We start from the raw sequence: 20,711 nt of genomic DNA, 5'->3' as shown, positions 1-20,711 counted from the left end.
CCAGCAACCACACGGTGGTTAAACAACCATCTGTAATGAGTTCTAGTGCCATCTTCGGGCCTGCAGGCATACACACAGAGAATGCTGTATACATAATAAACAAACACATTTCACTGATATCTACAATGACTGATACCTTCAAGGGAACAAATGAGTTTCCTCTACTAAATTTTGCCATCAAGAGTATTTTTAACATATTTTCCTGAGTGTCAGTGAGGCTAATTAAATTTGTAATTGGGTGCTTTTGTATTGGGGCTTCTTTTTCTTACGAATTTAAAAATACTCTATATAATCTTTTTTTCAATTTTAGGGGGGATTCCTATCATTTAATCCTATTATGAAGATCTTCTGATGTATGAAACAAGCCTTCATTCTCCAACTTTCGTATATATTAGTCAACTAGTGCACAAGTTCTTAACAGACTGAAAGTGTCAGTCACAGTACTCACAATCACTCCATGGACACAGACGGCAAATGTGCAGAGAGAAGACTGAATATCAAACCATAATTTAAAAACTACTTCCACTATTATCTATACGATCATGTTTCTGACAAAGTCAATTCAAAAATACTGTAATTTCTAAGATAACAATTTTCTTTCTTTTCTTCCTTTCTTCTTCTTTTTAGACAGAGTTTCTCTGTAGCTTTGGAGCCTGTCCTGGAACTAACTCTTATAGACCAGACTGGCCTCGAACTCACAGAGATCCACCACTGGGATGAAGGTCGTGAGTCACGACCGCCCGGCATTAAGATAACATTTCTAAAGTGTCAAATATGCAAAGCAGTGGAATTTCAGAACTGCATTAATACCTGCATAGATTAGCTTCTGACCCGCTACTGGAAAGGCATCTTTCCCCTTTTCAGATTCAATCTTCTCTTTCAGTGCCTTTACCTATAGGAAAAGTTAAAAATAATAAAAAGAAAATTAAGCCTAAATTTAAAAATTAAAATATACACTGAAAACAGAATGCAAGATAGAAATTCTAATACATTTTTATTAGTGCAGAAGTCTGGAGAGATGGCTCAGCAGTTAGGAGGCTGCTCTTCCAGAGGACTGAGAGGTTCAAATCCTGGCATCCACATAGCAGCTGACATTTTAATTAGTGCTTCAAAGGTTCTGTCTTCCCAATATTTTACTCAAAGACCTACCCTGAATTATTAGGTGCCTCTGGCATGAACTTTGTATCATGTTCCACATACATAGATCTAAAGCATGCGTGATAGGTGGATTCAATCCCCAGCACCAGAGAAAAACCACAAATAGTCATTTTTTTTTTAATTTAACCAACTTAAAATAAAAACTCCAAGATTCTGAAGCTTTGTGTCATAAAATGTATAAACTTATCACTTAGATTAAGAAAGGTCTAATGGTGGCTCAGCAGCTTTTAATCCCAGCACAGGAAGGCAGATCTCAATGAGTTCAAGGCCAGCCTGTCCTACAAAGCAAATCCCCAGGACAGCTGTCACACAGAGAACCCTCTCTCAAAACATAACAGAACAAAACAAAACAGAAATGCCTTCTTGCAGGGCATGGTGGTAAAGCACTCTAAAGGCAGGTGGATCGCTAGGGGCTTGACCTGGCTAGCTTCATGTCAACTTGACCAACAAGCTGAAAGGAGGGAACCTCAATCAAGAAATGTCTCCATAGGCTTTTTCATAGTGACTGATGAGGGAGGAACCAGCTCCTTGTGGGTGGGGCGTTCCCTAGGCTGGTGGTCCCAGGTTCTATAAGAAAGCAGTCTGAGCAAGCCATGAAAAGCAAGCCAGAGCAGCATCCCTCCATGGCCTCTGCCTCAGCTCCTGCCCTGACCCCCTTAGACAATGAACTACAATGTGGAAGTGTAAGCCAAATTTATAAACCCTTTCCTCCCCAACTTGCTTCTGCTCATATTCATGACAACAGAAACCCTAAGACAAAGCTCAAGCCTGCTCTACAAAGTGAGTGCCAGACCAGCTGGAGTTGCATACATAATAAAGCCCTGCAGAGAGAGAGAGAGAGGGAGGAGAGCGAGAGAGCGAGAGGGCACCTTTTGGGGCTGGCAAAATGGCTCAGTAGGTAAAGACTCTTGCAGCTAAACCTGAGTTTAATCCCCAGGACCCATGGAAGGAGAGACATGACTCCCATAAGCTGTTCTCTGAACTCCTCATGACAAACATGCAAATGAAACAAAACGTGCGATCAAAACCAAAAGTCTTTTAACCTAAGAGTTCTAAGAAATAAAATATTTCAGTTGGAATAAGAATCATCGATGTTGTAGGCAAATATATTATAATGATTCATTATAACCAATCAGAAGACCAATGCAACATAACATCATTTCCCTAGCACAGGTTTAGTTTTTTGTTTGTTTGTTTGGGTTTGTGTGTGTGGAGGGGTGGTTTTGAGACAGGTTTCTCTGTAGCTTTAGAGCATGTCCCGGAACTCACTCTGTAGACCAGGCTGGCCTCGAACTCACAGAGATTCTCTGCCTCCCGAGAGCTGAGACAAAAACAAAAAACGAAAGAACAACCACCGCCCAGCCAAGCACAGTGGGTTTTTTTTTTTTTTTTTTCGGCTTTTCAAGACAGGGTTTCTTTGTAGCTTTGGAGCCTGTCCTGGAACTAGCTCTTGTAGACCAGGCTGGCCTCAAACTCAGAGATCCGCCTGCCTCTTGAGTGCTGGGATTAAAGGTGTACACCACCAGTACCCAGCTCAAGTACAGTGTTTTTAAGCCCACCTGAAGGTGTTTCCAAGTTTAACTAAGGCTGAGAGCCACTGGGCTACTTAAATGATTCTCAATAAGTAACTTGGCCTCCCTCAGTATCAGTTGCATCTGTAATGGAGTTTTGGAATGGGTGAACTTTACAGCATTTCAATTCATAAAATTATGTGGCCACAGGCTCAAGAACTAGAAAGCGAATCTAACCAACTCCTTGACCTGACCAGAAAGCAGAGAGGCTTATAAGTTAAAAAGACAAACATGGCTCTCCTCATACCTTAGTGGAACTATATTAAAGACACAAAAATCAAGGACAAGATCAACCTGGAGATTCCATTCACTTCAATTTCCTAGAATACTTTTGAAAACTGTCTAGGCTGGTGATCCTTTGCTCAATCTGAGATAAGCAAGAGTTTCTTTGTGCAATTTATTTTTATGTGTAATAGTGTTTCACCTGCATGTATTATCTGTATACCGTATGTATGAAGAACTCACCAGAGCCAGAAGAGGGCACTTAAGAGTCCTTCGGGGCTGAAGTTAAAGACTGTTGTGAACCACCATGTGAGTGCTGGGAATAGAATCCTAGTCTTCTGGAAGACTAGCCAGTGCTCGTTACTCCTGAGCTATCCCTCTACTACTCTGAGCAATTGAACTGAAGGTGTAAATAGAGCCAGGCACAGAGGTGCACACCTGTAATCTCATCTGGAATCCTGTCAGCTATCAATCAGTGAGCTGCATTTCATCACAGCAATGCTGACTAAGACAAGCTCTTAACCCACTGACTGAGTCATCTTATTAGCCCAAGAAATTTTTTTGTTTTGTGTTTGGGGACAGGGTTTCTCTGTAGCATTTGGAGCCTGTCCTGAAACTTGTTCTAGACCATACTGGCCTCTAACTCACATAGATCCACCTGTCTCTGCCTCCCGAGTGCTGGGATTATAAAGGTGTGTGCCACACCGTCAGGCTAGAAACTATATTTTTATTTCCTGGATCAACATAATATTTAAAAACTAAGACCGTGGAATGTATTTTAAAGGCCTAAGAAATAAACTCCTTTCTAATTTTGTATATGCATATACACCAAAAGAGGGCTCATTATTTACTGCTAAATAACTTACTGAAAGAAATAAAAAAAATTTAAAAATTAAGAGTCTAGTAGCAAGTTCTTTACAAAAACACTAAACCACTTAGCTGTAGAAAGAACTGGAGTAAGGCAGAGGCAGGATTTCTGTGAGTTCGAGGCCAGCCTGGTGTACAAGCGCAGGCAACAAAGTGACACAGAGAAACCTGTCTCAAAAAACCAAACCAAAACAGAAAAACAAACAAACAACAAAAACAACTGGAGTAATACTAAAGACTTTCATCATTAAACAAAGAAAAAACGACCATTTGAGTATGCAACTCAAGCAGGAAAATAAAGAATGCAAATGAAGAAGCAGTACAAAATAGTCCTGCACCTGTAAGGAAACAGTACAATGACAGGGCAGAAAATCTGGTTAAGCTAGTGGTGAACCTGCCATGAGTCAGGGCAGAGCTCCACAACAAGGCAGCCATTTACACCTGCAGGTTCCCATGACTAAAATAGTTGTTTCTACTCTCACAGAACATAGTATAACCACTACCAACAGAGCATTTATCACACTAGGTATTCAAGCCATCTCGAGACTTAGAGTACAGGGAGAATGTTCATCAGTGAGATTCATCTAAGGAGGGACTTATATACTGGAGAATTTTTGTTTGGGGCTGGGGAGTGGTCTGGAAATAACTATCTGCATATAGCTGAGCTAGGCGACAATTAGCTCTTCTCACCTACACTACATCTCCAGTTGGGCTAGCTAAATGGCAGCAAGCCACCAAGTCCTGAAGACACCCAAGCAGCCAGGAGAGATTTGTATGGGATATGGGAAGAAACTGAAGTTTCTAGTCAATAGCAAGCATCAAGGAGTTAGCCATTTGAGGCAGCCACTTTGGAAAAAATCCTCCTCCAGTGGGCAAGTACTCATATGGAAGGTATTTGTGAACATGCTGCTAATACTTATGACCACTGACACAGCCATTTTAAAGGCAATGTACCTAACATTAAGCCAGTAATTCAATGCAAATGAGATTCTCCCATTGTGTTTCCAAGGCAGTCATACACAGCTTTGTCACTAAAACCTGAAAACAAACTTAAACACTTATCAAGCTGGAATAATAATTATTACAAACATTCATTAGAACATTGTGCAGTGTTGAGTAAATGAGAAACATTTACAAAATCGTGAGAGGAAAAAACCTAGTAGCTGCACAATTTATTTTTGAAAAGAAACCTAGAGCTGGGAGGTGGTGGCACACACCTTTAATCCCAAAACTCAGGAGACAGAGGCAGGCGGATGTCTGTGAGTTCGAGGCCTAAACAGCTAGGGCTGTTGCACAGAGAAACTCTATCTCAAAAAACAAAAAGAAAAAAAAAGAGAAAAAAGGAAAAGGAAAAAAAGAAAACAAACCTAGTATAGTGATGATTACTACTTGAAAGAGATTCTAAAAAGGTAATTCAACTAAGGAAAAAAGCTTGCACCTAAATTACTATACAAGCCTAGATTACTTAAAGAGAAGACTAGTGCTGGAGAGATGGCTCAGCAGTTAAGAGCATTGCCTGCTCTTCCAAAGGTCCTGAGTTCAATTCCCAGCAACTACATGGTGGCTCACAACTATCTGTAATGAGGTCTGGTGTCCTCTTCTGGCTGGCAGGCATACACGCAGACAGAATATTGTATACAAAATTAAAAAATTTAAAGAAAAATAAAGAGAAAACTAAAGCTTGAAATAAAATGCTGTATTGCTTACCAATACTTATTAACAATATACAAAAAAATATTGCATTTTTAGATTAAAAGATGAAGTGGGCGGGGCTGGAGAGATAGCTCAGAGATTAAAAACACTGGCTGCTTGTTCTTCCAGAGGTCCTGAGTTCAATCCCCAGCAATCACATGGTGGCTCACAAGCATCTGTAATGAGTGAAATCTTGTGCCCTCTTCTGGCCTGCAAGAATACACGCAGGCAGAATACTGTATAAATAAATCTTAAAAAAAAAAAAAAAAGAGCCGGGCGGTGGTGGCGCACGCCTTTAATCCCAGCACTCGGGAGGCAGAGGCAGGCGGATCTCTGTGAGTTCGAGGCCAGCCTGGTCTACAAGAGCTAGTTCCAGGACAGGCTCTTAAAAAGCTGCAGAGAAACCCTGTCTCGAAAAACCAAAAAAAGAAAAAAAAAGAGTAGGCAAAGAAGACAACTACCACTATATAAAAATCTAAATTAAAATAGCATTCATTAAATGGCTCAGAGAGTAAAAGGACTTGCTTGTTACACAAGTATAATTTGAATTCAAACCTGACGATGTGAGTTTGGATTACTGGAATCCATACAGAAGTTCTACTTTGTGGGCACATGTCTGTTATCCCAGCACTCCTACTGTAAGAAGGGGAAGGTAAGAAAATTAATCTCTCTCTCTCTCTCTCTCTCTCTCTCTCTCTCTCTCTCTCTCATATGTGCAAGCACACGAGCGTGCACACACACACACAAGCACTTACAGGCCAATTAGCCTGAGTGTGCAACACACCTGCAAATAGTAGCAGACCCTGCCTGGACCAAAAAGATAGCTCAGCAAATAAGGATGTAGTGGTCAACCGCAAGCCCTGGGTTAGATCCCAGAGACTCACAAGGTAAGAGGAGAGAACAAGTTGTCCTTTGATATCTACATGCACACCAGGGCATGCTGGTGCCAACCAACACACACACACACACACACACACACACACACACACACACAGATTAATTTTCAGTCATGAGAGCAGATCCACCTCCACTGCCTGGATGAGCCTACGCGATGTTATTAAAGAGTTTACAGAACTCATTCACAGTGAAACTGGCTTCACTGCCCAGGTGTTTATAAGAAACAGGTGGTACAGCATCATTTGGCAGGGTTCACCCTGCTATAGGAGGTCTAAGTTTAACACACTCCTTTAAAAAGCAAATTTCATGCATTGCCTATGGGGGGAGGGGGAATGTAATTTTCAAGTTGAAATGGCAAGACCTTGGTTCTAGCTTATGCCTTTCAAAGCCACTGACAATGTAAAGTTGAAAGAGTATCATTTACACAAGCTTTTTCATAGAAAAGATAACGAAAGATTGATCAAAATAAAATTCATGAAAGTAGATTTTTATTTTAAACATAGCACAACTTCTTCCACACTTTCCTATATATTTTTAGGCACCAAATTACCTGATTTTCATATCAATTCTAAAGCAAGCAGGTAATTGATAATATTCCCTTTCTAAAATGTTTTTAAAAAAACACTATAGTCATTGACAAAAGACAAGTGCACAAGAGGAGAGCAAGAGTAAGACACACTTCTCTAAGAATACTGTCTAGGGCACTACTAGGAGGAGAGCAAGACATAAAAATAGTGAAACAGAACGCGTTCTTTGAAGTTTTTTTTATTATGCATACAATATTCTGTCTGTGTGTATGTCTTCAGGCCAGAAGAGGGCACCAGACCTCATTACAGATGGTTGGGAGACACCATGTGGTTGCTGGGAATTGAACTCAAGACCTTTGGAAGAGCAGGCAATGCTCTTAACCGCTGAGCTATCTCTCCAGCCCTGTTCTTTGAGTTTTATTGTAAGGTGGAAACCAAGAAATAGAGCCACAGTTCAAAGGGGATAAGGGGAAGGAGAGTTTTGTTATGATGGGGATGGACATCTGCATACTCTAAAACTGAAAACCCAAAGAAGCAGAGATGCTGGGGTCAAGTATGAAATGCTCCAGCAGGTTCACATGTTAAAAAACAGTCTGTTACTGGCAGCACTATCTTGGAAGATTCTGGAAGGGAGGGAGGGAGAAAATCACTGGGGACATTTCTATTCTGCTTCCTGAATCCATGAGGTGAACAGCTTCCTTCTCCACAAGCTCCAGCCACCATGATGTTCTACCCAAGTACATGAGGCCCAGTAACCATGGGATGAACCCTCTGAAACCATGGAGGAAATATCTCACCCCTCCTTATGCTGCTGTTGCTCTCTTGGATATATGTGGTCACCGTCACATAAGGTGCCTAATATATGTGTCCTTTCCAGAAGAAAGAAGATAGAATACAGTGGGAAAAATGCAGATTAACCTTACGTGGTACATCCATAATAGACAGGCACCTACAATTTAAAAAGAAAACCACCAGTAACAAGTAAGTAGATGTACTATCAAAAATATCAATATGAAAAAAACTAGTATTTTCAGCTGAAAATAATGAATAGAAAATGAAATCTTCCTGCAGCAGTGGAAGAGGTAGCGGATTACAATGACTGTCAGGTAAGAACTGATGTTTACATTCAAGAGTCTGAGACAAGTTCATGCAACTAGGTATTTGTCTGACTTCACAAGTCCAAGTGGAAACATCAAAGTGAATTTTAGAGCTTCTGTAATTCCCAATAGAGAACAAAGGTGTAGAAGTAGGACCATACTGCCCAGCACTGTTGACATCAAACTATATACATATTATTTCAAATCCACGGCATCTTCAAAAGGCTATCAGGTAACACTTCCCGTGCTGTTGTCCTCATTTTACAGAGGACACAGGGGGGTAACCTATCCAAGGTCACAAATCAGCTACCTGGCAGCACCCCAACTCAGTTTGGGCCCTGTGCTGAGTCTTCCAAGTATGTGACCAGCTCTTGATAAGCAATCATAGAAGTGACAAGATAAAGGTCTGAGAGGCAGTGAAAAGGAAATTTCTATCCTTTAAAAAAAATCTCATTAGTGAGACTCAGGAAATCAAAACAGAGTGGAAAGCTAAAAACATTACTGGGTGTGTAGTGTTGACTGAGAAACGCTCCGTACGCTCAGATATTTGAACACTTGGTCCCCAGGCATTGGTACTGTTTGTGGAGGTTATGGAACCTTCAGGAACCTTGTGGAGGAAGTACATCTCTGGGGGTTGCTTTAAGAGTTAGCATAGCCTAGGCAGGCGGTGGTGGCGCACACCTTTAATCCTAGCACTTGGGAGGCAGAGGCAGGCAGATCTCAGTAAGACTGAGGCCAGCCTGGTCTACAGAACAGTTCCAGGACAGCCAGGAGTGTTATAGAGAAACCCTGCCTTGAGGGGAAAAAGTTATAGCCTCATTTCATTGCCAGTTCACTCTCTCCCGGCAAGGGGTGAATTGGGGTCTGTCTTTCAGTTTCCTGCTCTGGCCTTCTGTTGCCAGGAATCCCTGGCCACTTTGAACTCTCCCTCTAGAACTATATATAAACCAAAATACTCTCTTCCATAATCTCTTCCTTATGGGTATCTTGTCACAGCAACAGACAGTAACTAATACACTAGGGTTGGGGTAAGTGGCAGTTACCAGGAATGTGGAGAGCTAATAATGGGACTGAAGCTGAGACAGAATACAGACCACTGCATACAAGACAGACAAATAAAAGGCCAAGGTACAAGACATCTTTCATAGATAATCAAATGAACGGTCATTTACTTTTCATGACATATATTAACCACATTTTTTCAGCAATGTGGGTTTCCTTTTAAAATAATGCCTACCTCCACGTTATGAAGCTGAGAAGTACTACGTTCAACTTCATGTTTTTAAAACCACAAATTAGGGAAAAGGATAATGGCAAAGATAAAAAATACTATCTGTCCATTGCTACTATTCTACTTCTGCACATGACATCCACTTCGATACAGCTTCTAGCTCCATTTCTACCAGGATAGTGCTCACTAGGGTCAAAGACCTGCAAACCACCCAAACCAAGATCAGGTCTGTTTTTATCCTTTTCATCTCTGAAACAGATATAACTGACCCCTTTTTCTTCTTAAAACTCTTACATTAGCCAGCATGGTGGCACACACCTTTAATAATCCCAGCACTCCGGAGGCAGAGGCAGGTGGATTCCATTAGTTGTAAGTCAGCCTGGTCTGCAGAGCTAGTTCCAAGACAGCTAGGGCTGTTACACAGAGAAATCCTGTCTGAAAACACCAAAACTCTTAAGATTATTCCTGTCCCAGACTTTTTTCTGAGAGAGCTTTATTTCTCCACATATTAAGACATGCCAGAATCCAATCCTAAATTCCATGCTATTACTATTGCATGCCAGAATCCAATCCTAAATTCCATGCTATTACTATTGCAGCATCTCTATCTACCAAGGCTTCAGTCACCATGACTTACAAAGGATAACATAAGGATACCGCTCACATTTCTCAAAGACTAGGCCCTGCAATGACAACAGAGCTCTCATCTACTCACATAAATTAAAGGAAGGAGCACAATGGCTATCTCCCATCTAAAATTCTCTGTAATCCAGCCTCAACAAATGACATTTCCACCTCATTGTTCCTACATCAACCCCCAAGTCTGTTCTTTTCAGTCTTCCACATCTCTGGAAAGAATAGAAGTATTCACACAATTTACATTACCAAATTCACAGTGTCAATACACCAAAAAAAAAAAAAAAATTCTTCCAATTCTACCTAGCAAAATATCAAGCCCAGCCGGGCAGTGGTGGCGCACACCCTTAATCCCAGCACTCGGAAGCAGAGGCAGGCAGATCTCTGGTGAGTTTGAGGCCAGCATGGTCTACAAGAGCTAGTTCCAAGACAGGCACCAAAGCTACAGAGAAACTGTCTTGTAAACCAAAATTAAATTATCAAGTCCATCTCCAATCTTGGTCAAAGGTTCAATTGCTTAAAATTACTGCAAAGCCCCTCAAGAGCCCCTACCTTGCTTTTTTTCTTGTCCACTCCACTACCTATTTCCCACACAAGAACAGATAACCTTAAAAAAAAGGAGACATATGACTCTTGACATTCAGGTAGAATAGGACTGCCATAGGTTTGAGGCTGGACTAGGCACAAAAAAACCAAGAGGAAACCCCACAATTTTTCAAAATGCTTCTTATCTTTGAAAAATCCCATCCTACAACAGCGTAATTGTTCTGAGCCCTTGTCTAACTCTCAGTTCCTCACCATTACCTCAAAAACACTGGGTCTTTTAGATTCCCAACACATTCTTAAAATCCTAAAGTCTGTAATCTAAAGGTTCTCCATAGAAAAGATTCCTTATCTTACAACATGCTATGTTCAGATCTCAGCTTGTTGCTCAGACATCACCTTCTCCACAAAGGCCTTTCTGTGACCTACAGACTGTGAAGTACCACCTAGTCGAGGACCATCAATCACACCCACCATCTCACCCAATTTCAGTTTCTACAAAGCACTTATCTCACACACACACACAATGTCACACTTCAGTTATAAGTAGAATGTATCCACCAGTGAAAATCTTTATTGAATGCATAAGGAAAATAAAAAGCCTACTGTGAGCACAGAAAGTAAAAGCTGTGAGAAAACCCAAACTAGATTTTCTAATTTTACTGTATCTTCCCTATCTATATGCTAAGAACCCTTGTAATATAATTCAACATATTTACTATTCATGTCTAAATAATCTAGAAAACATTGATTATTGAATAAATAAACCAAAACAGAAATCACTAAAAGTAATGGCTAGCAAATATTGTATACAGAATAAAAACTAAAGCAGTTATTTTATAATAACCTCCAAAATCATGCAATAACCACAAAGGGAGGTAATTCTTTGTAAATCACTATATAGCAAACTACCAATTTAGAGATATAAATATCTTTAGTTATTTTATCAAAAGCACACAAATGCTGGCAAAATGGTTCAGCAGATAAAAGCACACAAGCCTAGCGAACTTGAGTCTTATCCCTAGAATAAAACCCACAAAAGTAGAGTCAACTCCCCAAAGTTCTGATCTACACACACACACACACAGTGAAATGTGCACTTCTCCATGGACACACAATGAAAATAATTTAAAAGCCTAACACAATGTGTGCACCATACATAAAAAACAAACTGAAAAGCAAAAGAAAATACAAATACATAGTTTTATTATTACTTATAATGTACTCACACTAAAGTTCTGATATTTGAAGATCACAGATTTAAGTCCTCTGTCCATGCACCCTACCTCATCTTACTCAAAATATTTAACTAGCATCAAGCATAAGCAGACTACAGTATTAACTTGTTGCTACATACTGTCAACACTTAGTGATACATTAAGACATTGCACCAGGGGCTGGCAAGAGGACTCAGCAGCCAAAGGTGCTTGCTGAGGATGATCCACGTTGGATCCTCAGGACCCACATGGTGGAAAAAGAATACTGATTCCTGCCGGGCAGTGGTGGCGCACGCCTTTAATCCCAGCACTCGGGAGGCAGAGGCAGACAGATCTCTGTGAGTTTGAGGCCAGCCTGGTCTACAAGAGCTAGTTTCAGGACAGGCTCCAAAGGTACAGAGAAACCCTGTCTTAAAAAAAAAAAAAATACAGCTAAATGGAATTTATCCAAGGATACAATGATAGTCCAACCTATGAAAACTAAGATTTCATAATTAGGGGCTGGAGAGATGGCTCAGAGGTAAAGAGCATTGACTGCTCTTCCAGAGGTTCTGAGTTCAATCCCCAGCAACCACATGGTGGCCACAGCCATCTACTATGAGATCTAGTGCCCTTTTCTGGTGTTCAGGCAAAAACATACAGCCAGAATACTGTATACAAAATAAATAAATAATACTTTTTAAAATTTCATAATTAATAAGTCTCTATTTCATGATTTGGGAGCTGACAGAAGAGCCAAAAATTCTGACTATAGGATGGCCTTGAACTCAAAAGATCCACCTGCCTCTGCCTCCCTAGTGCTGGGATTAATGGTACCATGCTTGGCATTCCCAAGAGTTCCTGAATAAGGCACCTTAAATTACGTAATTTCCTCGGTCCCTTCTAAATCAAAACTAGTTAAGGGCAAACCTGAAACCAGTTCCATGGACAACTGTAAATTGTAGACATTCCTAAAATCCTAATTTTAAAACATATTCATTTATTCATTCATTCATTGGGGTGGGGTGCTAAAGTGTCCAAAACAGTGAGTGAGCTGTCAGAAGAAAACTTCGGGACTCAGTTCTCTCCTACCACAGAGGCCTAGGGGTTTGAATTTAGGTCATTAGGAACTTTTATCTGCCCCATCTACTTATAAAACCCAAGCTGATTTACTTTTTCTGGTCACATTTTTGAAACAAAGTATTTAGTATCATCCACTGTTAAAATAATCTTCACTTTTATTTATACTTAAATTCTAAAACACTGTATTGAGCTGTGTGTGGTGGTGCCCACGTTTAGTCCTAGAACTGAAAAAGCAGAGAGCCAGGCAGATCTCTGTGAGTTGAGGTACAGACTGGATTACAAAGTGAGGACAGAAGGGGCTACACAGAGAAACCTGTCTCCAGAACAAAACAAAATGATATCAACTAATCTCTAAACCCTGCTGGGCAGTGGCCACATAGCTTTAATCCCAGCAGAGGAGGCAGAAGCAGGTGTTTTTCTGTGTGTTCCAGGTCAGTCAGGACCACATAGTGAAACAATGTCTCAAATACATGCATGAATAAACTAACAAATAAAGGAAGGAAAGAGAAAATGTGTGTCTGCTAATCAAACTCACTATAGATGTAAATAAAGAGGCCATGGTCCAAATCTTGTCTAGTGTGCATAAAGCCCAAAGTACCTGTACTGGATTAGCAGCACAAAGGAAAGGGGGCAGCATGGAATATGGAATCAAAACATGCCTGAAAAAACTTTTTTTGCCACTCGGGAGGCAGAGGCAGGTGGATCTCTGTGAGTTCGAGACCAGCCTGGTCTACAAGAGCTAGTTCCAGGACAGGCTCCAAAGCCACAGAGAAACCCTGTCTCGAAAAACCAAAAAAAAAAAAAACTTTTTTTGCAATACTGGTTTTTATTACATTAACATCAACAAATCATTTGTTCTAGTAACCAAAGTTGAATAAGTCAATAACAACTCACCAAACATGTATTTCTAAAAGTGTAAAATATTGTATCCCCTGGAAATAAACTTGTAAATAATAAGCACAGTTAGGAATTTCATACTGCACTGGCTCCAAGATAATAGTAGACACGTGGAAGGCCTAAAGTGTGGTACAAATTTTATATAGCGCGTGCACGCACGCACGTGCACACGTCTATTTCAGTAGTTATGAAGTTACTACAAAATTACAACAAATTCAGGCATAAAAAAATAAAGTAAAACTTTTTTCTCTGCTTTAGTGATTCTGGAACAAATTAGTATTTTAAGCTCAAAAAAGTTACCATGAGGCCGGGCAGTGGTGGCGCACGCCTTTAATCCCAGCACTCGGGAGGCAGAGGCAGGCGGATCTCTGTGAGTTCGAGGCCAGCCTGGTCTACAAGAGCTAGTTCCAGGACAGGCTCTAGAAACTATAGGGAAACCCTGTCTCAAAAAACCACACACACAAAAAAAGTTACCATGACTTATCCCATCATTTATCACCCCCAATGAACCAAAGCCAAGTAGGCATTTTACATATTTTGCTTAACATCATTAAGCTGACAACTGTGCTGCCATGTTTTTCAAGGTCTGGTAATGGACCTTGGGGACTCACACACGCTTGCTTCCCCAGCCCTGCACTTTCATCTGTTTTGTTTTAAGCAGGGTTTCTCTGTGTAACAGCTCTGGCCGTCCCGGAACTTGCTCTGTAGACCAGGCTGGCCTCCAACTCACAGAGATCAGCCTGTCTCTGCCTCCTGAGTGCTGGGATCAAGGGTGGGCCACTGCCGGCCTTTTCTTTAACGTGATGTGCATTATTGGCGTTTGCCTGCATATATTGTGTGAGGGTATCAGAGCCACTGGAACTAGAGTTACAGACAGTTGTGAGCTGTCATGTGGGTTCTGAGAATTGATCCTGGAAGAGCAGCCGGTATTCTTAACCGCAGAACCATCTCTCCAAGCCCACACTTTCATCTTCATTTACTATTCAGTACTCTCAGTAGTAAAGGAAAATCTGGTAAGAATTTTATTCTATTGGGCCACAGTCCACTAGGTTTATAACCACTGCTTCTGAAGAGACGGCAGAGTTCTCATATGTAAGTGGTATTTTCTGTACCTTCAAGAATTACTGCATATAGAATCACTTCGTGCCACAATTTCAAAAATGTCAGAATTCTCGGCTTCTTATTAAAGATGTAGGAGACTTTAGAATATTCGATGAGATAGGTAAAACCTAACACTGTCTTCATAGACACGTATCTATACTTTAATTACATAGTAGGCCCCATTTATGAACCAACTAAATGCCATTTAATCCTCACATCTCTGCTGGTATTATTCCTGTTTCAGAAATGGAGCAGGGTAATTTGTCCACGTCGTAGTAAACGAGGTACAGCGCCACAAACAGAACTCGGCTCTATTTAATTAACACCACGTCAGTGGATCTTCAACCAAAATAGGATCAGTCATTTATAAAACAAAACAAATATACAGTCATTTGCTGGCTTACTACAATTCCATAGCACATGAGGAAATTTACACGCATAGCATTTTTAGATTCCTGACATAAAGTTGTATCAACTTCAATATAGTACATCTTTTTTTATAGGCAGAACTAGAGACAGCATCGGAATTTATCACGTGAACTTGTTAAGTGTAACCGGCTTTAACCGCAGAACACAAAGTTTTTATATTTTTTCCCTTTCCTTCAAATACTACTGTTCTGGGAATCCGAGGAGCGTGCAGGTTCCCAAGACGACGGAGAGACCGTTTAAATCCGGATCTGAAGGTTTAATGCAAAAATTCTTCACCACCAACGAGGCCTAAGAGCATGATCTACCTGTGGGTGTGGGTCCGGCGGATGGGGGGGGGGTACGTAAAAACTACCCAAGCTAGACATAAATAAAAGGGTTTCTTCTAAGGGGATAAGAATTCATTTTCCCCCCACCATCTCTCCTTGGTGCAGACAAAACCAGGTACAGTGAAGGCCATCACCTTGGGTAACCAACCGGCCCCTAGATCTCCGCACCCAACCAGGTCGTGGGAGGGTGGTGGCGACGCCTGGATCGCCCTCCCCCACCGGTGTGTGCACTTCAGGCCAGGCTCCAGCGCCCAGGCCGCCAGGCCTCCCCTCCCCCTCCGGCCCCACGACCACGCGCTCCGGGCCGCGGCCTCCAGTGTCCACGCGGGCCGGTGCTGCTCCACGCCATCTGCCTCCAGGCCTTCCCGGTCCCTGGCCCACAAAGCCCGCGGTGACCTCACGCCCCCCTGGGAGGCCCCTCCCGCGCCACCTCCGACCCGGGCCCGCGCTTCCCCTCGCCCTGCCGCGCGTACCGTCTCCTCCGGGTCGATGTCGATCTTGAAGGTCTGCTGCTGAAGGGTCTTCAGAGTGACCTGCATGGTGCCTGCGCCGGGGCCTGGACGCCCCGGGGTGGCCGCAATCCTCGCGCTCTCAGGAGGAAGGCGGTGGGGGTGGGGGTGGGGGCTTGTCACATTCGCCCCGCCGAGTCTCGCTCGCCCCGGGCCCCTCGTCCCCTAGCCGCGCCGCCGGTCCCGCCGCCTTCCCCGCAAGCTCGGGCCGCGGTGCTTCCTCACGCGCCAGCCACCGGGCCCGCAGGAGGCGCCAGGGACTCCCCGACGACCGCAGAGAATCCGCTACCTCACCACAGGATGGTGGCCGCCATCACCGTGACTCGCCGAGACGTGCCCCCTCCCCCACCAGGAAAACCCGGAGGATGGGGCCAGACCCGGGCGATCTGAGCAGGCGCGGGGTGCGGCGACGCAGTGCGCAGGCGTCAACAGGAACTCCGCCCGGGAATTGGAGGCCGGGCGATGGGCGGGGCTGGAATGCCGGCGGCGCGCTGCGGACGTGCGCAGGCGCACATCACCTGGCCGCGGCGTTCGGGGCGGCCTGGTTCGGTCCGCCCGCCTTCGGTCGCTCCGCCTACGTCCAGGCTCCGCCTAGCGGCCTGAGTTGCGCAATCCGTAGCCGGGGAACGGCTACGTGGAGACCGGGCTGAGTTGCTGCGGAGCTGGGGCTTGGAGCCTAGAGGGCAGTGGAGCGGGCGGAGCTTTAGTGGATGGATTGCCTGGGGCCCGCCCTGATGGGGTGCACGCCGCGGGCCGGGCGTGTGTAATGCGGGTTGCTTCTCTGATCCTGGGACACTGACTCCAGCGCCGGACTGCTTGCTTGCGAAATTTTGCGTTCTCTTACTAACCTTGGGATCCCCGACCTGTAAAGATAGGCGGATTTGAGAAGGAGGCCTAGCTGTATCACGCCTTTCACTGCTTCGTTTTCCTCTCCCTGTTGTGGGGTTGTTGGTGGATATTAAGCAGTTGCTCTCCGTCTCACCCCCAAGCGGTTACCTTTGCATTTGGGCCCTTCTCATCTTTGCTCAGATGTCGCCTTCTTGGTGAAGTCTGTCCTGCCTACCCCACTTAAAAGTAGCAGCGTCTCCAGAATCCATTGACCAAGTCTACTTTTCTCTGTAACATTATCACTTTCTGATGACTACAGTGTGTCTATTTAGCATGCGTGTCATCCCTTCCTTTACCCTACCCCCCAGGCTGCACAAAGGCATGAATTTTGTTCTGTCCACAGCATACCTCCCAGAGCCTACAAAATTAGCCTAGTATGTTGTAGTAGGTACAAGGTAAACATTAGAGGAATGGGTGGACATGAATCTAGTTCCCAGGCAGTAAAAGTGAGATGTCACTCATCCCGCTGGTGACTGGAGAGAGTGGGATGCTGCGTGTAAATCTTAGTGTTAAAGTTAAGTACTTAGCTTTAGCCGCGTGTTCCTTTACACAGAGATAAGAAGACTGGAGTGCAGAGGTGTCAAGTATTAAGCACCCAGTCACCAGAATAGTAAGTGATACCATAGGTACTTGTATGCTGCTTCCTTCTTACTAGCCCAGTGACCTCAGTGACCGCTGTTAGACTTAGAAAGTGAAGATGAATACAAAGCAGTCACAATCAGACCACAGTGAGGACAATTACAAACAACCCTTCTGAGCCAGCATCCTCGAGACGAGACAGTATCACTGTTCGGATTTTCATGGATTCTAGAAGCTAGGCTATAATCCTTCCACGGAGCTGATGAGGTACATCCCAGCACTGTGATAACTGTCTAATTCTCTGCCTCCTGTCTTCCTGTGGAGCTAATCTTAGTCATCAGGTGATCTCAACCCTTGCTCTGAAAACCTGGTAGCTGGAATCTCTGCCATTAGCCCTAGGGTTAGCCAAAGGCAAAAGCAGTATTGTTTACAGTGTAATGGGATGCTGGGGGGCAAAATAAAACAGCAATTGACTTCCTTATGGACTTTCCCCTGCAAACCTGTTTCTTTTCTCCTAGTGTCCCCAAGTTTGTGACATCTCCATCTCTCAAGGTACTCAGACCAAAGCTTAGCCTCTATCCTTAAGTTCCTTTTGTCCCTGACTCCTGCTGCCTAGCCACCACATCCAAACCATTGTCAGTCTTACCAAGTTTACTCTCCAATCTGTACCTTCAAGTTCAGCCATTTTTCCTCATTTCTACTTCTACAACATCATCAGTCGCCAATCTCCTAATGAATCTTTTATTCCAATTCCTACCCCCACAACAATCCAGCAGTCAAAGAAGCACCCAATATCCAATATGTTAAACTTCAGATTTTTTGTTTTTTTCTTCTCTTTCTTTGGTTTTTCGAGAGAGGGTTTCTCTGTGTAGGCTTGGTTGTCCTGAAACTCTTCTGTAGTCCAGGATGGCCTCAAACTCTCAGAGATCTGCCTGCCTATACCTCCCAAATATTGGAACTAAAGGCATGCACCACCACCACTTTGCAATTTGGCTTTGGTTCTTAAGACAGGGTCTCGGGCTGGAGAGATGGCTCAGAGGGTAAGAGCACTGGCTGCTCTTCCAGAGGTCCCGAGTTCAATTCCCAGCAACCACATGGTGGCTCACAACCATCTGTAATGAGATCTGGTGCCTTCCTTGCCAGCAGTACATTGTATGCTTAATAAATAAATCAAAAATTAAAAAAAAAAGACAGGGTTTCAACTACATAGCCGAAGCTTAACTGAAGCTTGTGTTGTAATTTAATAAATGCCACCAAGTGAAGTCATGCCACACAACAGGACTCACATGGGAAGTTATTGGAAGAGGAGAGAGAAGGCACAGAAAAAGGCATAGAGAAGGGGCAGAGTCCAGTTCCTAGGGACAAGAGTAGCGGAAGAGATAAAAGAAAAAGAGAGAGAGAAATAGGAGGTGTTCAAGGCCCACTTTTTCAAAGGGAACGTAGCTAAGGTGCACAGGGGGTGCTCTAAGTGGCTGCAGCTGAGGACATATCCTATCCTATCGTATCCTATCCTATCAAGACCCAAGGGCAGGCCGTGCAGATGCCTGAAAACTAACACTTTGGAAGTGTCATTGTTTAAAGGAAAAAGACCAAGTAAAATGTTTTAGTCCTCTTCTTTTTCTCTACACTACTTTGGGAAATGAGATTGTCAGATGGTTTATGAAGTGAAGTGCATGGGTCGACGGGCTGATAAGATAAAAACACAGGTCAGAAAAGTTCGAAGAAACTCTCCACATAAACCACAAGGAAGTGAAGGCGGGTGTTTTTGCTGTAAACAGTTCATGGTCTTGCTTGTGGGGTTTTTATTCTTAGCCAGCAAGGTGAGGTGCTCCTCTCTCTCCCAAGTCCCCTTTGTTTTCTGTCTTTTAATACCAGGATGAAAGTGTGAGACCTGAAAAACATTCAGTCATTCAACTCAGTTTTGAGTTTCTTTGTGCCAGCAATTGTTCTTCAAGGATACAGAAAGAGACTAAACAGTCATGTCAGAGTTATTATATTGTAGTGGGATAAAAAGAAAAATCAGATAACCCAGAGAAAAGTATATAACGCATCAGGTGATAATTGAGTACGTGAAAAGGATCAGTTGTGGTCAGGAAAGGGAAAGTTTACTATATGATGTCTGCCCATGGTTCATTTCCTCCCCAGCCCCCAGCATGGTGACCTCAAGAAGATAGGCCCATTTAAAATATCTCTCCTCGCTGGCAGTGGCGCCGCTCCCCTTGAATCCCAGCACTCGGGAGTCAGAGGCAGGTAGAGCTCTGTGAGTTTGAGGCCAGCTTGGTCTACAGTGTGGGTTCCAGGGCAGGCTCCAAAGCTACATAGAGAAGCACTATCTCAAAAAAAAAAAAAAAAAAAAAAAAAAAGAAAAGAAAAAGAAAAAAGCAAAAAAGAATACTTCACTTGCTTACTGAGGTACATCCTGAGAGTTTTGTGGGATGTTAAATTTAATTCACACAGTGATCACTTTGGCAAAGGAAATTTAAGACAGTATAGCATTTAGACTTTGGCATGGATATTACTGGCTGTATTTAGCCAGCTTTACAGTGAGAATTAGGAGCAAAATGCAGAGTAAGTTTTTTTAGTGAGTGTGGGGGCGGGTGGGGACAGGAATATGCAGTTTAAACCAGGAAAGACTGCTTTGAGAAGGGACTCACAGGTAAGTGATTAAGTATTCAGCCATGCAGGCACTCAGAGGCCACTGCAGTATTGGTTCCAGGAGGCCTGGAACCTGGAGGTTACCCTCCCTGCAGCTGCCCCAGCTGCCCTTACCTATATAATCCAACCATTTTGGTCACCTGACCCTTTTGGTCTTGGGCCTCCTGGCTGCTTCCCTGGTTTCCCTTCTATGCTCTCTCCCTTTCCCTCCCCTCCCTTCCCACATGGCTCAGGGTTGTGTCTCTCTGGACTCTACCAGATGTCCCTGCCTCTGGCTATGTTCTCCCACATAGCCACAATAAACTCCCTTCTACCACACCTAGGACCAGTCAATCTTCCTCATGTTCCTTTCCTTAGTTCTTTTTTTCTTTCCCCATTTGTCATGCTAATCCTGAGATTCGCCAGAGGGAAAAAAAAAAACAGTTCTACTGTTTTGGGCCAAATTCAAAACAATTTTTTAATTAAAATGTTAAATACTAGTACATTCGTGCCACCGTGCTATTCTGCCTCACCCCGGGCGCGGAACACAGGGTCACATGATCACACAACCACAAACCGAGTCCTCCGAAAATACCAGCTAAAATCCATCTTTTCTTAACTAACTTTT

At 43.2% G+C, this 20,711-nt stretch overlaps 1 protein-coding gene across 1 annotated transcript in view; it reads right to left on the bottom strand.

The window, feature by feature from the left end:
- Rad23b (RAD23 homolog B, nucleotide excision repair protein) overlaps positions 1 to 16,342 on the bottom strand; it is a 41,588-nt gene extending 25,246 nt beyond the window's left edge. Inside the window, 2 exon segments of the mRNA XM_038347336.2 lie at positions 811 to 892; positions 15,947 to 16,342. Of these exon segments, the coding sequence (XP_038203264.1) occupies positions 811 to 892; positions 15,947 to 16,012 (148 nt within the window). The 5' untranslated portion in view covers positions 16,013 to 16,342.
- Positions 16,343 to 20,711: the final 4,369 nt, after the last annotated feature.

Source organism: Arvicola amphibius, chromosome 11, assembly GCF_903992535.2.
Source record: "Arvicola amphibius chromosome 11, mArvAmp1.2, whole genome shotgun sequence".
Taxonomy (NCBI): domain Eukaryota; kingdom Metazoa; phylum Chordata; class Mammalia; order Rodentia; family Cricetidae; genus Arvicola; species Arvicola amphibius.
Note: the sequence above shows the minus strand (reverse complement) of the source record. Positions and strands in the feature narration are given on the sequence as shown.